Raw genomic sequence first — 23,002 nt, 5'->3', positions numbered from 1 at the left:
GAGGGGTGCTGGTGCCTATCTCCAGCTAACGTTCCAGGCAAGAGGCGAGGTTCACCCTGGACAGGTCGCCAGTCTGTTGCAAGGCAACACAGAGACAGACAGGACAAACAACCAGACACACACTCACACCTAAGGAGAATTTAGAGAGACCACTTAACCTGACAGTCATGTTTTTGGACTGTGGGAGGAAGCCGGAGTACCCGGAGAGAACCCACGCATGCACAGGGAGAACATGCAAACTGCATGTAGAAAGACCCCGGGAATTGAGCCCAGGACCTTCTTGCTGCAAGGCAACAGTTCTACCAACTGCGCCACTGTGCAGCCCGTGGACTCATTTCACTTTTGCAAAAGTAAAAATCAGAAGGGAGTGCATTATCATTAGCAAAACATTAGCATTAGCCTTTTCCCTAAAATAAACTTTTCAGCCATTTTGTTTATTTATTAGCAATGTTTAGCACACTGAATGGAGGAAGTCAATGTAAGACAACATGCTAGATATACCCCACATGCCACTGCCAGCATTTAAGCTAACTTTAGCATTTTGGCAAATTTTAGCTTATACGCTAATTTTAACATATTGAATGGAGTAAGTCCATGTTGCTCATCGTGCTTGTGACTGTCCAAATGCTACTGAGTATACTGTAGCGTACTTTAGCATTGACGCTAATTTTTAGCATCAGAACGCTGGGTTCCAACCGACAGCGCACTTTGGCAGGCCCCGTTTAAATTTCTTCAGAAATTTTCTAGGTGATTTATGCTCTTGTACATTTACCTTTGTTTAGGAACAGGATAAAGCTTTTGAGCTTTGATGGAAGACACTTTTTGCTGCACGTTGCATTAAATGTCCCATAAACTGACTTTACACCACTAAACCTTTCTGTCCCTCAATTAATTCAACTCAAAAAGTAGACTTAATTATTCTAGTAAATTGAGTAAAGATTTATTACCTTACTTACAAAAATAAAAAGTACATAAAAAACTGCTTCCCAGATTTTAGGTGACAGGCAAAGTTGTGGCTGCATCCTCACTGTTTTTTCTTTTCTTATTATTGTTTGTTTGTTTGTTTGTTTGTTTTTAACAACCATTATACACCCCCAAATCAGATTCATTCTCCATTGCAGCCATGCAGTTATGGGCATATTTAGGACATTTCTGTGAGAGAAACCCATTATTTTTTCCAGGCACATAATGGGACTATCAAGTAACTGTTAACTTCAGTTGTTCTAAAAATGTATGTATAAAACACAACTTCAATGAAATATTGATGCTTTAAAATTGGGCCTCCGTCTCTTTAAAAAGCCCCTTCTCTTTCTGACACTGTCTTCAGCGCGACAGGGTTTCTCCATTAACAACTGTTCTCAGGAGCGTTAGACTGAGAAGCAGAGAAGAGTTTCCCTCTCTTACACTAGGTGGTGCTCACGGTTTCATTAGGATCAAAGCCCATTCAGATCCATTGAAATGCATGAAAAACATATAGACCAAGTTTTACAAGTTGTAGATCAAGAAAAAGAGCTTTTCAACCAAAAAGACTCCTGGACACAGGTTAAACACTATGTTTTTATTAAAGATGGCAAACCAATGATGGGTAGGTAAATGTAAATTATTGGCCATCTTCCAAGATGATGTGTGAGGATATACACTTCTACATTTGTAGATCCTGTCAGATTCAATGTCATGAACCAACTTTCCAACTTAGTTTGAGCCCTTGTTCTGTTTAAGACAATCCACAAAGAACTCGTTGCAAGCCACAGTCAGCGCAGCGACCAAAACCACAAACTCCTGGAAGTCCACTTCACCATCTTTGTTGTCATCTAGGCCAGTCATAATCTTCTCAACCATGGTGGGATCATTTGAACCCTTTAAATAAATAAAACAAGTTATCAATCTTTTCTCAACACAAGAGACAGTAAACCTTAAGAAAAATCCATTCCAAGATCATTTAGTTTGTACGAAGTTTGGAGTTTGAATTTCTTCACTGAGAAACAAAAAGATTAAATTATGCATTTATTACTACATTAATTTAGCACAACATACATTTTAATGCACAGATGCAGTCTGCTAGTCATGTTCATATGCATGGTCTTCATCAAGTGTATTTCAATAATGACATGGTGAATGCAATATTGTAAATAAAAAGTTTTTTTAATTATATATATATATATATATATATATAATTCCTTAGACTGTCTTGTGCGTTATTAGGGCTATAAAACAAAATTGCCTCACTTTCAGCACATCATTGTCAAGAATGCTATTGCCATAATTTCCTGAATATTTAACACCTAATTACCTTGCTGCTTGTTCTGATTCCATTTTATTTTAGGACTGTAACATCCAAGTTAAAATAGAAGACAAGACAAGACTGTGTCAAAGTTAAGTTTTAGCGCTTTAAAAAAAGATTGATAGTTTTATTTTTCTTTTATTTGTCGAACCCACATTCAGGAATTCTGAGAGTTCCTCCTGGAGCATCTTCTTCAGCTCCTTCTTGTTCAACTTGTACTTGTCACCTTCGTTTCCTGAGTAGCGGTAAAAGACCTTGATAAGATCTTCCATGGCTCCTTGCAAAGTGGAAGACATTTTTGCAGTCCTGTGATGAAGGAGTAGACGACACATTAAGATTACTATTTTCTTGGTAGTGGAGGGGGGAGAATAATGAACAAATAGAGAAATATGCTGCTATATTCTCTGCATACAGCACCAACAGCAAAGGAGTTAGTTAGCTGTTAGTATTAATTTGAGATCCACAGCATCCATGCACTCCAGTCTGTAGCTGAACAACTTAACTGTTCAAATTCAGATAATTATATTTCAACCCTTGTCGAAAAAAACTAAATCTCCATATAATCTTAATTTCTCCAAAATTTCAGTTTTTAAACATTGAAGTTACTCTGACATGTATCTATATAGGAGTAACTTAAATGCCTTTTCACTTCACGTTATCTTGACATGCAGCTTTAGCCAATTTTGACAAGATATCAATTATCACACGGTGGGTAAGTAGTTTTCTACAAACATTACAGCTTCCTAGAAATGCTCTGAAAACAGAAGGGAAATAATATTGAGATATTAGATTTGATTAATCAGGTGAAGAAATTAGCCTTCACATGCAAGTAATGGCAGCTGTTTTATCAATACAGATCCCAGTAGCTAGTATTTAGTATACATTCACCCTGTAAACATCACAGAAATAAAAACCCCTTAAGCGACCTTCCATCTGTATATTTAAGGCATATGAATGAGGGTCACTGATGTCAAGTAAAGTCAGAACAGGTTAACTGTCTAACCTTACATCAGCCCTTCAGTCTGACACTCGAGAAGTGGACACTGGGGTCATCTCACCTCCCATCAGCAAGAAAGACAAAGCCCAGACCTCCTGCAGGGCAACTTGCAAAGTAAAACTGATTATACATAAATAAATAAAATCAATCGTATATATAAAAGAACATATATGTATTATTATATACATATAATAATATATGTTATTATATATATATATACATCTATATATATAATAACATGCTGGTTGATCATAATTCCATCATTTAAACTGATTATTTCAGCCTACAACACAACAATCAACAATGGACAACTGTGAGTGTGTGTACAAACTCGGGTAACAGAGTTGAAAGTTGCTACAATGCTGCTTCTCTGAATTATGCAATATTCCTGCTAGTTATTTGCAATAATTGTGATTATTTATTCCTGACTAATTCAAAGAACAAATTAGAGTTTCTAACTGTGAAGCGCAGCGTTGGTGATAATTAAGCTCCTCAACATGAACTCTCCAGTTGCAGTGGCACATAAAAAGAAAGAATAAAAAGCAGAGGAGGCAATTTACTTACTTGAATAGGGGTGCAAATAGTTCCTGACCGAAGAGTCTTCTGCTGCTGAGTTTTCCTCTCATCAGTTTATATGGGCTGTCCAAGCCACAATCAGATAAGCACCTCCCTCTGCAGAGAAGCACCGCTCCCTGCTGCACAGGTGCGTTGCAAGGCCATTTAAGGTAGTTTCTAACCAACAAACTACTTTTACTTTTTATCAGCCAATGAATACACCCAGATAAGTGAGGAGGCACAGAGCTACAACGAAGAGGAAAAAATAGAACTGCATCATATTATAATTTGAAAGCTTTATTATTATAAAAAATATACATTTGTGCAATGTACAATTATGTTATTACAATATACCCTTTATATAATAAATAGTGGCGGGCCATACATTTGGTACGTGGGCCCTTCAGAAAGACTTTACCGATTGTATAATGTTACAAATATACAACCCACAGATACAACATACAAACAAACCACACAATATAACAAGGTCTGGTATTATAAAGGTTTGTTCAGCAAACATCAGTATTGAGTGATTGGATTTCAAGCTTCCTGCTCTTATGCGTGATTTACATCTGGGATTTAAATGTGCCCCTGGTGTGGGGCTGCTCCACCCTTTCTTGCTTCTGAACCAAAATGATCATTCATGATCATAATCATGATCATGATCATGATCTGGTCTCAAGGATTATTTCAAGCTTTCCTGCTTCTGTTTAATGTTTGGAGAAATTTTGCTGCTGCTGAACAACTTGATAGCCATGTGCAAACTGAGAAGGAAGTTAAACCAGACAGTGCCTTCCAGGAGGAACAATGAGTCTGATCCCACTGAGGTAGCGATGGGATCCGGAGGGGCAGAGGAAGCCTACCTACACCACCTGAACTACATTCAGGCGGGTTATATTTCTAATAACCAAGAGACATTTTCAGACCCATTCAAGGTGAAAAATTATGAAATTCTTACATTATAAATATATTGAATGATCATAAACATATTTATAACTTGTAATAAGATAGCATATTGTATGATAAGTGTATTGTTAGAACAAGAACATTATCACATTGAACCAGTCCAACATAATATAGGGCTATTTTTATTTTGCCTGGGAGGCAGCTCTTCTCTTCTGCAGGGCAATAATTATTTAGAATGTTATTTTTTCTTTGCTTGAAATGTTTACAATTTTCTTAACATGAAAACATTTACCCAGAGACAAGTTTATTTTGGAGATTTTACCTTTGGAGTTAATCTTAATCATTTTATAACAAGATTTATGCTCCGATATTATTGTAGTGGGGTTTTCTTAAATTAAATCACAAGGCAAACTTTTCAATGAATTACTAAAGTATGACATCAATTTATAAAATGACTCATTTCATTATATGTCCTGTTTTGCAAATGGCTTCCTTTAATTTGCAACATAGGCGACTTTTAATGCGTCACTTAAGGATACAGGGTGCTGTTCAAACCCTTAAACATTTGCATCTGCATCAGTATTTGCATCACTGGCCTCTGTGTAAAGGTTTCATATGCATTTCCATATTTTCATTTTATAACAGGAAAACCAAACTACAGTGGAGCTGATATCCTTAACAAGAATGCTGTTAAAACAAACACGGCCAGTGAGGTCATTTATGCAGCTTTCCATCTGCTGCTATGTCCTTAAAAGTCATGGAAACATATACATACCCTTTTTTTTAAATGGTTTAACATATCGCATTATATTACAAAAATAACCTGAATAAGATGTACAGTAAGGTACATTTCTATCTTGGTATTTTTTGTAAGTATTCAGTTCAATTTAAGTCATGTATTGTCCAAGTGTTAAATCAACTAAAGTATTAATATACATTAGAAAATGCTCTATATGTGCATTCAATAAATCTGCAGTTGTTCATTGTTTTTCCATAAATAAAAAAAAACTAAAAAGAAAAACTCTGCTGATGGGTTTCAGAGAGCTAAGGTTGCTTTAATAACAGTGTTCAGCTAATGTCTAATGTCTGCTGAAGAATCTATAATCTTAATTTCAACAGTTTTTATCAGGCATGACCAGTTTCTTGACCAGTACCATAGTTATTCTAGCAAGCATTGATACCAAGTATAGGTAGGTGCTAAGTCCTGCTGGAAAATTAAATCCCTATCTACATGAAGCTTGTCAGTAGAAGAAAGTGCTTTAAAATGTTGTGCAGTTGGACTTGATCTAGATTAGTATTATATATGAATTATAGATTTATCTTTCTTTGTATAACACGTATTCAATTTCTGGCAATTTCACACATCACAAGTTACTTTTCTGACTGAGGAACAATATTTTTCTATCTGCTGAACCTGCTGTGGCATTTGGAGGTCAAGTAAATGATGCAATGAAACACAAATATTTAGTGTCACAGCAACAAGTTCAAATGACAACAAGGGGGAGCCAGTGAGTCAAAATCCTGAAAACAGAGACAGGTCTTGTGTTCAATCTGCAGTGAAAATCTGCAGTCAGAGAGGCGGATCCAAATCAGTTTCACGGGGCTTATGATAAATCTTTCGGTAACACGACTCACGTAATCATGTTAAAATTGTAACTTTCAGTTTAATCGACAGCTGCTGTTAAAACAACAAAACCCTAACGTAAATTATTAAATAAACCTGGTCTCAGGCCCGGCGGCATGGACGGGCATTGGGAGGCATTGCCTGTCCGCAGAGTCAGTGTTTAACTGAATTTTTAACTGTGCTTATTCTTCTCAACCTGGGCAACAACTACAAATACTTGTAAATGAATTGTAAATTATTTCATTCCCATCGGGGAACAGATTATTTCAGACAGCTGAAATATTTGGCTCCCCTCAGGTAGCTTCTGCAATTAAAGAGCAAATATTTCCAAATCTACAGAATTTGTTGTCCACGATGAGAGAAATAAATAGAGTTAAAGGCTTGCTGGTAAATTAATATTTTTCCACATTATGGGGGGGCAACATTTGATTTGAAACACCTGGATTATTTTGTTCCTTCCAGGTAACTTTGGCAAATAAATAGCAAATATTCCCAAATCTACAGTATTTGTTAACCATGATTAGAGGAATGAACATATTTAAATACTTGCTGGTAAATAATTTTTTCCCATGTCATGGAGAGGGAACAAAACATTTAAAACAGTTGCAATACAGAATAAACATTAGCAATGCTTATATTAATTCTTATATTATAGGTCTTATATTAATTCCTTTGTATTTTGTTTCTTTATTCTTGCATGCTGTTTTTTTGAGTCTATTTGATTTTGGTCTTGTAAATTGGTATTATTTTCTATTTTCCCTTATTATTTCCTATTTTCCCTTACTCCTTAGTCCTATTCAAGTCTTACATGAGTACAATATACTCTACCCACCTCTAATGATGTTCTATGACACAATAAGGAGTTCATGGCAAAAATTTTATTTTCTACATGTTGAATTGTTCCTTAGGACAGTGTCTTAAAATTTAACTGCTCTTGAATTCAAACTACAACCCTACACTGTTTCACTTATTTAAATAAAGAAAAACTCTTTCATATTTTTATTTATTGACAAAATTGAAAAGTGAAACAAAATAGCAACAGTCTCTTGTAAACAAGCATCACACAAACCTTTTCCAAGTACAAAACTTTACTTCAACACTGCATAGTAAGGATTATGAATGTCTAGTAACATACAAGCCTCTGGAGTCAGGCACATTCTGCATTTAAGTATTTGAATGTATTTAAATTATCTCCATCAAAATGTAAACAGAACTGATTTCTTATATACTTTTCTCTCATCACAAAGTGAGAAAGTGGTGGGTCCTGCTATCAACTTGATGTTATCAAGATGGACAAGTACTTGCCAAAAAGACATTGTGGAAATGTGATAAATAACATTATATTTTGATATTTTTTATTTCTTTGATCTTGTAGTTTAGTTTCAGTTCCGTGAATAATTTCACTTTGAATTTCTTTTTTGTTGCCTTCAAGAGGTTTATCTACTTCTGGTATCCTTTCTCCTGAGAATCATTCGGATGAGTTTCTACTCCTGATGCTGTTAGTCCCCTCACGAGTCATTGTGGGTTTACCCAAAACACTCCTCAGCTGTGCCCAGAAAAATGGCTGCTGGTTGACCTGTTGGGGCCACTCCAGGTATGTTTTGGTACTCAGCATCTTTTTGAGCTTGCAATATTTGCTGGGCAAGGAACTTGGATCAATGGGCTCCTTCAGAACCAGAATGACATCACTGAAGGTCTTTCCCATTGCTCTCTGCTGAGCAAAGTACAGCTCGTAGTTGCACCATTCACTGTTCACAAAGTGCCGGGAAAGGACAAAAATAACCTGTAAAAGATAACACTAAATTTAATAAACTCTTGATTAAAAGAAATGTGGTTTAACAAAACTACAGAAATAATATAGCAAATAAAAATACATGTTCTGACTTCTGGGCCTAAGGTATTTGATTTTTCTGACTTGAAACTTGACAAATCTGAATATAAATACAATGCAACATAGGCTAAGCGCTTGGATAGTTAGCTCCAAGATAGCTGCTTAACAAGCATAAAGCTTACAGTTTGCCAACTGTAAATTTAAAACATAGTCACCTTAACATGAGTGATAGCTAGTACTTCTTTAGTTTCTGTAGAATGTGTGACCATTTTTTTTGACTGAACATAATTATGAATTACTCAGTTTTCATGTGTTTTGATTGAATGATGTATTTGTAGAAGCCTTCTTTCAGCCAACTTACCAGTAGTATTTAGCCACAGAGGGGGGAGAGAAAAACAGCACTGGGTCCTTCCAACTGAAGAAAACTGTGGACTCTCCAGTACTTTCTCTGGCATCGTCTTAAAATAAGTGCTGCCAATTGGTAACAAACCAATTGGTGAGTAATTACCTGTTGCCATTTTTTTTTTTAGAAAAATCTGGAAGCTGCAGCACACTGAGCTCTAATCATTGCCAATTCATGACAAGTGACTTTGACTACCTGATGTCTAAAACTGTGAAGGGCTGCATTAATAATTTTAATAAGTAAAATTTCAAAAATATGAGCAAATCAACTAGCTTGTGACATTGCTAAACAGTTTTCACATTCCTTGATCCAAAGCATTTTTGCTAATAACAAATCTGCCTGGTCACCTTGTTTTCTTGCAAAGCCATTAAGAAGCAGATAAGGATTTTATTTTTTTTATTTACTGTTCTTAGCTGAAATCAAAAGTACTTTCTCTTACCTTACGACTGCTTTCAATGTTCTCAATTATGTTGTCAATGATCCATTTTCCTGGCATAAAGTCCCGCTCATGAATACACAGACGATAGGGGTTCTTGTTGTTCTCCAAACAGGGTAAGAGCTGGTCCCTCACCCAGTCAGCATCTGAGTGGCTGTAGGATATGAAGGCATGATAATTGAAGTTCCCAACGCCCCCTGCTAGATTTTCCTTGTGCGCTCTGTATTTGGCTTGTATGATCTGATACGTGGCTCTAGTGTACCATGGGAGGTCAAAAATATAGCAAATTAGAACAAATATCAAGATCACTACGGCAGTGGTTGCAACAGAAATGATGATAACAAGTCTGATGTCACATGCTACTTGACCAGGAAAATATTTGGATATTGAGGTATTGAGGAACGGTTCCGGGTGATAGCATCTGTAATTCAATGGCCAGTCAGTGAGATTGACCTTTCCAATTGCGATGGTGTCCTGGACAAAAGAGTGAAGCTCACAAGTGCAATGGTAAGGATTGTTTCCTGCCGTGAGCTGAGACAGTTGAGGCATATGATGAAAGGATGCCTTGCTTATCAATCCAAATGAATTTCCATCCAAAGCTAAAAACTGAAGAGATGGGGACTCCCACTTAGATGGGATGAACTTAATTTTATTCCCACTCAGTAATAGAATTTTTAGGTTTGTAGCTTTCTTAAAGTAGGTCAAGTCCAGCTGGTCCATGTTGCAGTCGGACAGATCCAAGTAAGAAACAGTGGTAGGTAGACAGTGAAATGTTTCGCTTGAAAAGTAGTTGTGGTGTGCAATGAAACGAGTTATATTTTGTGTCCAAACACAGTGTCGACTTTCTTCTGCAGATCCCAGTTTGTTGTTGCTGAGATCCAGTACCTGCAGCTTCTTGAAGTGCTTTATCAGAGACGATAGGTCTTCTAGACTGGTCAACTCATTGGTGCTTAGGTTGAAGGTGAGAAGATTTGGCATGGAACCTTTGTAATTACATCTCTTGTTGTAGAAAACATCATCATTCAATCGATTGTTTGAAACATCTAATAATTCCACACCTTCCATCTCAGCCCAGGAGTCACAAGGCACACTGCTGAAATACACATACTGGATAGACAGCTGCTTTATTCTCTTGAACCAGGTGAAGCGCCAGTCAAATCGCAGCACATCAGGATTGCTGATATACCTGTAAAAAATTCAGATTTACTTAGAATTTTATTAGTACCTTCAGATTCATCACCCTTGAGCTAGCTCAAATTTTGCAACATTAAGAACAAAAATGTAAATATGTATTTCAATGGCATTTTATATGATAGACCAACTCAAAGAAGAACAAATTTGTAAGGTGGTGTGCATTTGCATCACCCCAGCATTTTGTCATTTTTGTAATTCTTTGAAAAAAGAAAACTCAAGTCATTATGCTCCAACCATCTTGTTTCTTCAGGCATTACTGCCTATTTAACATCTTCATAAAATGTCTTCTGTTTTAATTTATTATAATCTGCTAGGGCTTGGGATTCAATTGGGCAAATGTTTTGATACCTAATGCAGCTACAGTTCTTACTTCTCTGTGACAGTAAAGAAGATGTCAGCGATGATATGAAAGGTTGGGCTTTTGACTGTCAGCAAAAGCTAATTTTAGTCAATATATAAACATTTCATAATGCCAACTTAGTTTTAGATTTTCCAACATTTTTTTTAACATTACATCTGTGCATAGTATTTGAAAACACTTACCAAAGATCCAAGTTATCCAGACTCAGCTTGGTTATGCTAGAACCTGCTCCACTGTCGACAAATGTTGGTGAACGGGCAAAGTCGATGTACTGAAGTCTAAGCCGTTTGATGGGAGTCACTTGTAAGTTCAGTAATGCCATCTTCAGGAGATTTTCGTTGAACTTGCCTCTGTGAAAGATGAGCTGAAATGCTCTAATGTCTTTTAAGTTCAGGAAAATATCTTCATCACCCATGTAGTATGTGAATTCAAACAGGTTGCGGAATTGAATGACACTGAGTGTCTTGTTGGCGAGATCACGTAGCATATGATGGAGAGCATTCGGTCGTTGATCGATCGCCATGTCAAAGCCCATCTGTTTTGTGTGGATGACTTCTAAGCTTCCTGGCTCGTAGTAACTTAAATTAGAGGAGCACTTGATGGCAAAAGCTTGTAACTGGATGTTTTTTAGGGGCTGAAAATCATTTTTCTTTAGTCCCATCACCAAAGGCCCTCCCAAGGACAGAACTTTGAGTCTGACTAATTTAGAGAAACTGTCTGCTAAAGTTGCATGTCTATAAAGATTATTTGACATGGAGAGCTCCTTCAGATTGAGGAGGGATGTCAGAGGTGAAGCAGGAATTTCATGCAATGAGTTATTAAAAATGTTGAGATGCTCCAGTAATGGGTTATTTTTAAAAGTCTCATTGGCAATGTGTGAAATGTTGTTGTACTGCAGTAGAAGGATGCGAAGCTCAGGAAAGTTCTGGAAGTCAGCTGCACTGATAACATGAAGCCCATTATAAGAGAGGTCAATGCTTTCAAGTGTAACTGGAAGCTGTCTCCATGGAACGAAATCTAGCTTTCTTCCCTGACAGTCTGCTGACAGACCAAAGTTGTAAATCCGACATGGTCCTTCATCGGAGATAAATGTGGAAGGTGAAGATGGATCTGGTGAAAATTGAGATGACACAGCTCCAAGAAGAACACCGACACTGATCAACTCACCAATCATGGTTACAGATCTGAAAAAGAAAATAAAAACATTATTTAACTTTCAACTTCAAGCAGAAATGATCAAAATGATTTTTGAACAATGGCATGTTTTTTCAATATTTTCTTTCAAAAGACTAAGAAGAAATGGTTAAAATTTAACTGGGATGAAAGGTCAAAACTGTTCCTATCTCAAGTAAATTCTAACAGAAAATGAATCTGTTGTTATCTCAGCCACTCAAGCATTCATTACGCCGAGGTGAGTGAATCTTCATCAATGCAGGCAGAACATCTGCATAGTAAGGCATGGAATGAAATAATGTAATCATGGCATCAATGCTGCCAAAACTGTGAGTATTTACATCAATTTCATAGCATTGTTGACATCATGTCAATAAAATTTGAGTGATTCAGATGGAGATTAGATAACATATGCCTCAGTACCAGTTGATTTAAAAATATAATGCTGGATCATTGTTTGATATGCCATGCAAAAGCAAATAAACCTTTACATTGATAATCCTTTAACTGGCTTATTAATTTATCTAATGGATTTGGTTTTCTGGAGTCACTGTATTTCAAGGGGGGAAGGGCTTTATTTCCTCCCGTCTTAATTTCTTCCCACAATTTAAGAACAAACATCTTCTGCCTGTACTTCTTTGCACACTGACATACAATCACATGCACAGCCGCTGTCACACACAAAAACAAACACATATAGCACATTTGGTGGAATCACACCATTACATGAACACACAAGGATCATGCAACAAGGGGCAAGCACAACTATAAACTACAGTAGACACACTATTTCTGTTTCATTTTTATTTATTTATTTGCTAATTTATTTTAAGCTAGTTTTGTCTTTATAACTGTTCTCTAATTTACTGTGTGAGCAACAGTAAATCTGCATCTGACACTGCAAGGCAATCCATTCCAACATGTCTCGGCTCTGGTTGCCTACTTATCTCAGCAGACAATACAGTACACAAAAATTCTTCTTTTATGTGTATGTTTTCCTCTCATTTTTGTCACTGTTTTCTGTGCAACTTTTAAAATTTCCATGTATGTAAAAGTATTAAAGAGAATCAAAATAATTTAGTAAAGTTCACTTACAAAAACAGACAATTACCTGTTTGAAAAATACAGAAATATGTTTTTGCTCTAAATGTTTTCTATTTAATTATAAAGGTAAAAATCGTGTGCCATTATTTGTCTGGATTAAATGTGTAATCAGTTTGTTAAAATCTGAAACCAATTGTTAACTATGCATTTACTGAAATTATCTTGTAACACACATCTTCTGGAAACCAACAGTGTGTTAAATGTGATCGTACATACTCACTCATCCAGGCGTTGCTCGCTGTAAAACACTTACTCTGCTTTAAATCACTGAAGACTCTATTTGCTGTCACTTTTAATTAATCCTGTGCTCAACCTGTACTGATACTGAGATGCTAAAAAATTGTTTTGTCCTCACATGAAGGAAGAATAAAGCTTTGTGATAACCTCCTGAACAAACAGTGTTCGTTTTATTGGGTCCAGGAGTGACACAGCTTGAGTAAACACTTCTGCCTGGATGGCGTTGTTGCAGAATAGAACTGGAACCATAATAAAATGTGAGTAATTTTGTTGGCTGGACCACACACAGACACAAAAATATGATAGACTAGTAACTCTTTTCAAAGAGTCCGTTAAAGTATTATTGAAAAATCCTAAAACATTGTGGTATGTTGAGCAAATTGTAGATATTACTTAAAGCCAAGAGTTTTAAATTCCTCTGAAATTTATATATATACACTGCTCAAAAAAATGAAGGGAACACTTAAACAACACAATATAACTCCAAGTAAATCAAACTTCTGTGAAATCAAACTGTCCACTTAGGAAGCAACACTGATTGACAATCAATTTCACCTGCTGTTGTGCAAATGGAATAGACAACAGGTGGAAATTATTGGCAATTAGCAAGACACACTCAATAAAGGAGTGGTTCTGCAGTTGGGACCACAGACCACTTCTCAGTACCTATGCTGTCTGGCTGACGTTTTGGTCAGTTTTGAATGTTGGTGGTGCTTTCACACTCGTGGTAGCATGAGACGGACTCCACAACCCACACAAGTGGCTCAGGTAGTGCAGCTCATCCAGGATGGCACATCAATGCGAGCTGTGGCAAGAAGGTTTGCTGTGTCTGTCAGCGTAGTGTCCAGAGGCTGGAGGCGCTACCAGGAGACAGGCCTGTACACCAGGAGACGTGGAGGAGGCTGTAGGAGGGCAACAACCCAGCAGCAGGACCGCTACCTCTGCCTTTGTGCAAGAAGGAACAGGAGGAGCACTGCCAGAGCCCTGCAAAATGACCTCCAGCAGGCCACAAATGTGCATGTGTCTGCACAAACGGTTAGAAACCGACTCCATGAGGATGGTATGAGGGCCCGACGTCCACAGATGGGGGTTGTGCTCGCAGCCCAACACCGTGCAGGACGCTTGGCATTTGCCAGAGAACACCAGGATTGGCAAATTCACCACTGGCGCCTTGTGCTCTTCACAGATGAAAGCAGGTTCACACTGAGCACATGTGACAGACGTGACAGAGTCTGGAGACGCCGTGGAGAGTGGTCTGCTGCCTGCAACATCCTTCAGCATGACCGGTTTGGCAGTGGGTCAGTAATGGTGTGGGGTGGCATTTCTTTGGAGGGCCGCACAGCCCTCCATGTGCTCACCAGAGGTAGCCTGACTGCCATTAGGTACTGAGATGAGATCCTCAGACCCCTTGCGAGACCATATGCTGGTGCGGTTGGTCCTGGGTTCCTCCTAATGCAGGACAATGCTAGACCTCATGTGGCTGGAGTGTGTCAGCAGTTCCTGCAAGATGAAGGCATTGAAGCTATGGACTGGCCAGCCCGTTCCCCAGACCTGAATCCGATTGAGCACATCTGGGACATCATGTCTCGCTCCATCCATTAAAGTCACGTTGCACCACAGACTGTCCAGGAGTTGGCGGATGCTTTAGTCCAGGTCTGGGAGGAGATCCCTCAGGAGACCATCCGCCACCTCATCAGGAGCATGCCCAGGCATTGTAGGGAGGTCATACAGGCACGTGGAGGCCACACACCATCCTGAGCCTCATTTTGACTTGTTTTAAGGACATTACATTAAAGTTGTATCAGCGTGTAGTGTTATTTCACTTTAATTTTGTGTGTGGCTCCAAATCCAGGCCTCCATTGGTTAATACATTTGATTTCCATTGATGATTTTTGTGTGATTTTGTTGTCAGCACATTCAACTTTGTACAGAACAAAGTATTCAATGAGAATATTTCTTTCATTCAGATCTAGGATGTGTTATTTGAGTTTTCCCTTTATTCTTTTGAGCTGTGTATATATTTTTTACATTAGGTGTTTGCTTGAATTACAGCTAGACTCACACAAAGTCTTTAATAGCTACTGTAAGTAGCTATTAAATTTTCAGTTGTTAAATGTGTCAAAATAAATATATATATTTATTATATACATATATAATAAATATATTTTTCCACTGAATTAATCTCATTGCTTCCTTATGAGCTGTTTTTCCTTCTTTTTTATGACATCATACGGGAATAGATCTACTGCTTTATTGATTACTCATCTTGTCAGTTCTGAAGTAAGCATCTGCTTCTTACTGTTGATCAAATTATCAGACAATATGTTTACAGGAAAGTGAAATTACCTCACATAAAGTCAATGCAGGGCATACACTTTGTGGTATCACTTGCTACTATCAAAAGTGATAAAAAGTACTACAAAAAGAAAAATTATAATACATTTGTTTGGCTGATTGTCAATTCTCTTGCTGTCATTCCCATTTTAATAATATTGTATGAAATATATCTTGCTCTAAAATAATATCCAATATCTGCATTCAGCTGTAGATCATATTCATTCTAATCTACAGGTATATGAATTCAAATTGGTCCCATTTCATATTGTGTTAATTATAGAGTGTTTGTTACATCTTATCTTATTTATAACATATGCCAGCTAATAAAGTTATAGTCTGATTTTTGTGACAGTGGGTGTAGTAACCAAAGCTCTCCTGCAGGGGAAGTGTTGAGCTGTTCAGCTATGCAAAGACTTTGCTCTTCTGTCATTCCTGACCAGCATAATAAGTGAGTGTCCATGCATTTTACATGGGATATTATCCATTTGAAGTCTTTTCACATAGTTTAAAGAATATGTGGTTATTTTTAACAAACAACTCTCCTTTTTTCAGACCGATGTATCTTTGGAAGAGTGTTTTTCAATGTTGGTCCTCAAGACACCTTGCTTTATGTGTGTTGAAGCAGGGGAACATCTGAGACATTTTTGATTTGTTTTGTGTGTGCATGCATGGGTTCTCTCTGGGTACGCTGTCCATAAGTATCCATGTTAGATTAGTTGGCCACCTGAATCACCACTAAAGTGCGTTTGTGCAAGTCTGGTTGTGTTTCTTGTGTCGCTCTGTGTCAGACAGGTGACTTATCCAAGCCGTAACCCTTAATGGATTTAACAGCTATAAAAAATAATGGATGCAAGTGGTTATTATAAAAATGTATTCATTTAATATCAACTTTGGAATATTTAAGCTTTAACAAGTTACACTTTAAATAAAATCTACTTTTTTTTTTTCTTTTTTTTCCCAGAAACTAAGCTTAACTAGCTTACTGCACTAAATAAGAAGACAAAAAATTTCAAGGCAAATATTTTTCAGTTCCTGTTGTATTCAGTTTTTAATTCAATGGTTTTAGTTCCAGGTATGGAAAAAAAAAGATTCATGGAAAAGGTATGCTCTGTAAGTGGTTTGACATTAATCTGACACGATGTTTGTTTTTGTCAGGGTCTGCTTTATTGATTTTTGTGCCTGACTTGTTCACAAAAGAGAAAATGCTCCTGTTCTTTGGTTTGCAAGCCTATCTGCGAAAGGCATGTTCCAAAGAAAGCTGCAGTCGATATCTCTTTATTTCAGGTTTAAAATAGGTGTTTGCTACTGAGGTCAGGTGTTGCAGACATAGTTATATGGGCGTGGTGGCGTAGGGGATAGTGCGACCCATGTTTGGAGGCCTTGAGTCCTCGACGCGGCTGTCGCAGGTTCGATTCCCAGACCCGACAATATTTGCCGCATGTCTTCCCCCCTTTCCTGTCAGCCTACTGTCATATAAGGGACACTAGAGCCCACAAAAGCGCCCCTGGAGGGGTAAAAAAGATATGGTTATATTGTGATGAACATAGAAAACATGGGGGATTGTATTAAGATCACATTTTTTCAAGTTCAGTTTTGCTCATTTTCAAGCTTATGAAGCAGAACAAGGAAACTCCATGAGACATATACTGTAGATATATTAGCTTTTTTCATGTCTGAAAAATAGTGATGAGACCCTTGTCCATCTTAAATACTGATAAAAGAAGATAACATTGAAGTTTGATTCGCTGATGAAAGGGGAAACATAAATTCAAGCTATTTTCTACACCCATATAATCCTTGTGGGGTCAAAGAGGGCCTGGTGCCTATCTGTGTGGGTCACTGGGCGAGAGGCGAGTTACACCTTAGACAGGTTACCAGTCCAAAACAGGACAATCAGCCCCACAGACGCACCTTAAAGGAACTTAATATGGATTACTGGAGAGAATACCCAAGAATGCACAAGGATAACTTGAAAACTTCATGTAGAAAATATTACCTCAGGACGTTTTGTTGCAACACCATGCAGGACAAGAAAAGAAAACTGAAGAATATTATAACTGAACTCATGCTCTAGAAGTATGTTCCCTGGTCTATTTAGTGTTGGTAAAAAAAGAAAAGACATTTATTTGAAATAGTATTTAGAGAATATTCAAGTATTTTGTGAAAAAATATTTTCTGCATCCTCCATCCAAAATCATTAGCACTTTAAACTTGAGACAAGCAGAGCTGAGTGTTTGGTCCAAATGCAAACAGTTTGGATAAATTGTTGGAGCAAATGTACTCAACCAGTAGCTTAGGAATTGTGTGAGGGGAAACGTTGATACAAGTGTTTTTATTTCCTGTTATTAAAATAATTAACATGTACAGGGTGAATGAACATCTTATATACCACCAATCATCAATTGTGAGAGAAAATCACATTGCACACTTTTAAATATCTGATTTGCATTTTATTGCACTGTTGTTGTTTTAGGTACATCTGTTATTTGTTAACTTAATTAGTGATTTTCATCATGGATGTAGAGTTGACAAATGTGCTACTGACATGTGATGCAATCGTGTCAGTGTGGATCAAATTCTCAGAAATGTTTCGGACACCCTGTCGACCACCTGGCTGTGTGTACATAATAAAGCACCAGGGAGTGACTTGAGAAAATTTAGTACAAAATCCTGCAGCAGCATAAACCAAACTTTAAAATAAAACACAGTACTCTAAAACTACACTGTTCCCAGCAACTACAACTACGCTGTAGCCAGCAACTGATTTGCTGGAAATGCAAGAATAAGAAACAAATGCTTCATAAATGATTAAACTGTTATATACCTGACATGGCAAGAAATATGTCATTCTTGAGAGTCCAGATCTCTGTTAATGCATCAGTTATCGAGTTGTCAATAGCCAGTGGCAAATAGTTCTTGGGTTGATATGTTTTTGCAGTATTATGTCACCAGGCCAGCTTCCCCTCTTAAAGAAAAAAGATTAAATAAGGCTGCAGACCTATGTCACTGATGTTCTGTATCCTGGTTTATTGAGGCTCTGTGTTTACATACTATCCACAAACACAGCTGTGCTTACATTGGACCGGTGGACACTGAAAAACTGAGCTTTCAGGTAATGATGTTCATCCTGTACAGCAACAGAGGCTCAATATGTTTATGGGCTGAAGTTCTTCCTTTCATATCAAGATGATTGTTGAAACAATTTTTTACACGGACATTTTAACACCAAAATAAGCTTTTAACTGAATCATTCAATACTGGTTCTGGTTTTCTGTTTGGCATTGATGTCTTACTTGACTCTGAACCTCTGACCCATTTACAAATCTTTTTAAATATTTAACAAGATTTCTCTCAGAATTGCTCTGTACTTAACCAGTTTAACTATCTTTCTATCAACTCTTATCAGTGTCTGCAGATGTACTGTAGCAAAGCATCTTCTCATTGCTATACTTCCACCTTCAGATTACAGGATGGGTATGCTCAGAGTGATATCCAGTGTTAGTTTTTCATCAAATTTTAGTCTCATGTTGCCAGAGCACCTTCTTTCACATGCTTGTTGTGTCCCCAGCATGGTTTGTGCCAAACATTAAACACAACTTTTTATTGCTTTCTCACAGCAATAGCATTAATCTTGCCATTCTTCTATAAAACTCAGGTTTGTTGTGTGCATGGCTAAGAATTATCTTGTCAACATATTTTCTATCCTAACCTATGAATGTCTGCAGCTTCGTTAGTTACTATTGATCTCTTGGTTGCTTCTCTGATGCATTTAGGCTACGTCCTTATGGATTTCTGTATGTTTTTATTTTCAGAAAATAAATGAACGCTTTTTCCAACATAGTCACCATCAAAATGACTTTTTAAAGCTGCACTGATAGCTGCACTGCAGCTGACTGCTTTAATAATCTTTATTTAAGATTAAGATCTTTATTTAAGATTTCCTGTTTTTAGACAAGTAAATGAAAAAAAAGAGTAAAAAAACACAAGAGATGTGGTACCTTTTGCAAGATTCTGTGTATGTCTCTAGTTTACATTACAGACTTAGTGTCTGGTATGCCAGAAAATAATTAAAAGTTTCATTGCCTCTTACTGAAAAGTATCACTGTGTGCAATGAGCCAAAGCAGCTTTGTTCCAAAATATAATGTTTCACTGCCTCATTGTTACCATGACAAAATAACAACTCTTCTCAGGTTACATTTTGTCATCAATTTTCATTACATCAATTAACTTGTGAAATGGGAGTAACTACGTATATCTATGCCTCTTCATGTTATTTCTGTCTTTAGCTGCCAGAGCTCTGCAGTTGCACAGTCTGGCTCATTGTTCTGGCTGATAGCAGTGATTTAATGAAAATTGCCAGTTCAATTTGTTGCACCTGGGCTCATTCTATTTTGACAGGGGAAAATCCCCCTGAAGAAATGTCTATTAACATTTTGGGGTTTGTTTCTGGACAGTTTTTTAAACTCTTTCACAGCAAAAATTTAAAAAACGCAAACAGCTAATAAAAGGGAAGAGAAAATTTCAAACTCAGGTTTACACCCTATAAAAAGAAACAAAAGGTTCCCATGTAATTTGACTCATCATGGGCCATATTTCCAGTAAACTTTAGAGTGGCGCACTAAAATCAGCCATGTTCTCTACATGCCATCTCAATAAAGTCAAGACTTAAAAGTAATCTTTTATTATTTATCTCTGTATCAAACATCTATATAATTCTGCATACTTTCTGCCCAGGTCCCCTTTGCAAATGAAGTCTAGACCACAATGTGATTTTAATCTGGTTAAATAGAGGATATTTTTAAGCTAGAATGAATTGAAACCTTATGGACATTATGTAGGAAGTATAAATGTCCCCTTACAAGTATCTAAAATGATGGGATGTTAGACATTTTTTTGCTGACTTTTGAAATAGCATTTGGAAATAATGCCTATCTTTCAGCAGTGCCCAAATGTGGGATAAAAGTAGGTGTTTGTCTTTCTGACTTTTCTTTATATTGTGAATTTCTCAGTTTTGGTTTTTATTGGGTGCTTTAATCAACTCATGCTTTGTACCAACTTTGTGCCAAATACACCTATTCAGAAATCAGGCAACCAATCAGTCAAAATGTTTTTCTCTAAAAAGGTAGTCTTGTCATCAGTAGCATGTCTTCATTACAAGAAATATCCAGAGTCTTTCCTGAATGAGCAGAACAGATTTGGATGGAGGAAGTGAAAATGGCAAACCTCTTTTGTTGGCAAGATTGAGGCAATCTTGAGCAACACAGTCTTTAACCACAAGTTACTCAAGATGAGCTGCCCATAAAGGGTAAAGTAGTGTTTGCTGTCCACTTTGTTATCGAACATAATGCTTGTAAGCGGGTCAATGCAGCTAAGTGACACTGTATTCTAACAGAACAGACTAAAAGTCAATTATGTAATCAATAAATTGACCACCATCTGCTCTGTCACCTGTAGTTGTACATTACTTCTAGCTGGTCCATTGCAATTAACATTTACGGTAGAAGAACCTCTGATAACTTCTATTACCAGATGAATATGGGCACAGAATATTATTTTACTTATTATCTGTAAATATAATTTTAATTAAACATAAATCTATGTTTAATTGAATTTGTGCTTGGTTATTTTTATGCTTGCACAATTCTTCAGCAGATCTTAAGGTTCATCAATTGCCCAAAAGTCTAATGCTGTCGCTATGAAGATTAGAATCCTGTAAATCATCACATACTCAAGGGTAATTTAATTAAAGCTGTCACACCAATGTGTTTTATATATGGCAGGTAAGCATATGGGCACTGTAAATTTTGAAAGGAAGCAATAGAAAATAAATTAGTAAAATGATTGGGAGGAAAACATGCAAAGTGTTGCCAATGCAACATCTGCGCATGTTTTTGAATTCTCTTGAGCCAGCACACAAGGGATAGACCCCAACTATTAATAAACTCAATCTTCAGTTTGATTTGACCAGCACACTCTTGAAAGCATTTTTCATGCCGCAATGCACTGCTTTGACAAAACATGCTCAGACAGAATGTTACAGCGCTATTACAAATCTACCTTGTAGTAAACTTCCACCTCAGAAAGTGTCTGACAACTCCCTTTTTGTCATGACAACAAGCAAGGTAGCCTATGCAGAAAAATCAACGTCATCAGTGTGAAATCTGTCATAGCTGTGAGATACTTTCTAAAAGTTTAAGATTAGTTTTCTAAATTATGCAAACAAACTAAATCAGATACTACTTACCAGGTAGTTTGACTCTTCCCTTCAGTTTTTAACCTGTGGTGTGGTAAAGAATCAGGTTATTAGTGACTCAACTCTGGAGGAGTTAGCCTGGAGCTGATCTGTTCTGTCAGCTCACTTAATTTTTATGTCTCCCTCTCACACCCCCTCCTACTGCCTGTCTTTCACTCTCCCCCAGTCTGTGTGCGAGTTGCTCAGGAATGTAGGAAATACCAGTGGAGGAACTGTTTTTCTTCCTTCCCACTGTTCCAGATTTTACTAAGAGTGAGCTTTATCTGGCAAAATGTAAAGGTATCTGTTGCAATACTTTCTGAAAGTCAGTGTTAACCAAAATGAGACTTTCCACACTGTTTACTAAAGCTGTCAGGGCTTAAAAAATGTGGTAAAATATTAATTAGCTTACTTATAAAAGCTTATTGAGAACTGAATGTGCAAAACATTGCAACCCTACATGAATTTTCACATGTTTATTGAAATTACTAACCATGTGAAATGTTTCTGGGCATGTGTTTAAGTCAGTTTTATGCAATTTACTTCTCTGCTTTGTGATATATCCCCTGTATTTGTTATCTTAGCCAGGTTTTTGCGAACGAGAACTCAATGAGACATAAATGGTCAAAGATAAATGAATTGCTATGGATATAATATGAAATAGAGGTTATAAATATGGATAAGTCATACTACTATATCTAAAGGAATTACTGGAAAACTTTGGGGCCTCTGGGTCTTAAAATAGGAAAAAATGGGGTCAGGGTATTCTGTTCACATGACAAGACATAGCCACAAACATGACCCACATCTGTGGAAAATAAGAGTAGACATAGCATATTGTGCAGTTCTGAAAAACTGCCTCTATTCTGCCTCTGTGGAAACCAGTGTTAAATAACAGGAAAATATCCAGAAGGTTCACAAAATTCAAACAATGCATTATCTACAGTATCAAGAGTGGATGTTACTCATTTCAGATTTTACTCTTTGCACAGGTTCTACAAAAACATCTACGAGTACAACCGAAATTCTTCTAAGCAAGTGTCAACAGCTCTCTCTACCTGACGGCAATCAAAGAAATAAATGAAGCTGTTATTTTTGGTTGAATAACTCCAGATTCTTTAAATGACTAGCAAAAGCTAATGAATGCAAAAAGGTGTTTACATAAAATATGTAAATACATTATACATGCATTATACATATATATATATATATTTTTTTTTTTTTTCTTTGTAATCCTATAAGAATCTCCTTGCTGTTTCAGTGCTGAAAGTCTTGTTGCATTCTATCATGACTTTTTCTCAACATTTAGGAACATATAAATAGTTTTTCT

At 36.9% G+C, this 23,002-nt stretch overlaps 1 protein-coding gene across 4 annotated transcripts; it reads right to left on the bottom strand.

Annotated features, from left to right (window-relative positions):
* Nucleotides 1–1,543: 1,543 nt before the first annotated feature.
* On the bottom strand, nt 1,544–21,865 carry LOC102230797 (toll-like receptor 2 type-2). Of its 4 annotated transcripts, XM_005800405.3 has the most exons (6): nt 21,685–21,847; nt 10,771–11,772; nt 9,037–10,219; nt 3,843–3,973; nt 2,437–2,587; nt 1,544–1,857 (listed from the first exon to the last, which is right to left on the bottom strand). In XM_005800405.3, exons 2-6 carry the CDS (start codon nt 11,760–11,762, stop codon nt 1,693–1,695), a joined length of 2,622 nt encoding a protein of 873 aa, XP_005800462.3. In that variant the 5' UTR covers nt 11,763–11,772; nt 21,685–21,847; the 3' UTR covers nt 1,544–1,692. The 4 variants fall into 4 exon arrangements, 3 of the variants coding, with proteins under 3 accessions (XP_005800462.3, XP_014324789.2, XP_023187062.1); XM_014469303.2 differs by lacking the exons at nt 1,544–1,857; nt 2,437–2,587; nt 3,843–3,973 and adding an exon at nt 4,115–8,146 and having other exon boundaries at nt 21,685–21,865; XM_023331294.1 differs by lacking the exons at nt 1,544–1,857; nt 2,437–2,587; nt 3,843–3,973 and adding an exon at nt 8,053–8,665 and having other exon boundaries at nt 21,685–21,865.
* Nucleotides 21,866–23,002: the final 1,137 nt, after the last annotated feature.

Source organism: Xiphophorus maculatus, chromosome 3 (assembly GCF_002775205.1).
Source record: "Xiphophorus maculatus strain JP 163 A chromosome 3, X_maculatus-5.0-male, whole genome shotgun sequence".
NCBI classification, from domain to species: Eukaryota; Metazoa; Chordata; class Actinopteri; order Cyprinodontiformes; family Poeciliidae; genus Xiphophorus; species Xiphophorus maculatus.
Note: the sequence above shows the minus strand (reverse complement) of the source record. Positions and strands in the feature narration are given on the sequence as shown.

What these genes read in the sequence shown, in the direction of transcription:
- LOC102230797 (XM_005800405.3), bottom strand. Translation starts at nt 11,762, where the DNA reads ATGATTGGTGAGTTGATCAGTGTCGGTGTTCTTCTTGGAGCTGTGTCA. An exon ending in CTGGATAACTTGGATCTTTG is followed by an intron (nt 10,220 to 10,770) that starts GTAAGTGTTTTC and finishes AATTTTTTACAG; the next exon opens with GTATATCAGCAATCCTGATG. An exon ending in CTATTTGCACCCCTATTCAA is followed by an intron (nt 2,588 to 3,842) that starts GTAAGTAAATTG and finishes CCTTCATCACAG; the next exon opens with GACTGCAAAAATGTCTTCCA.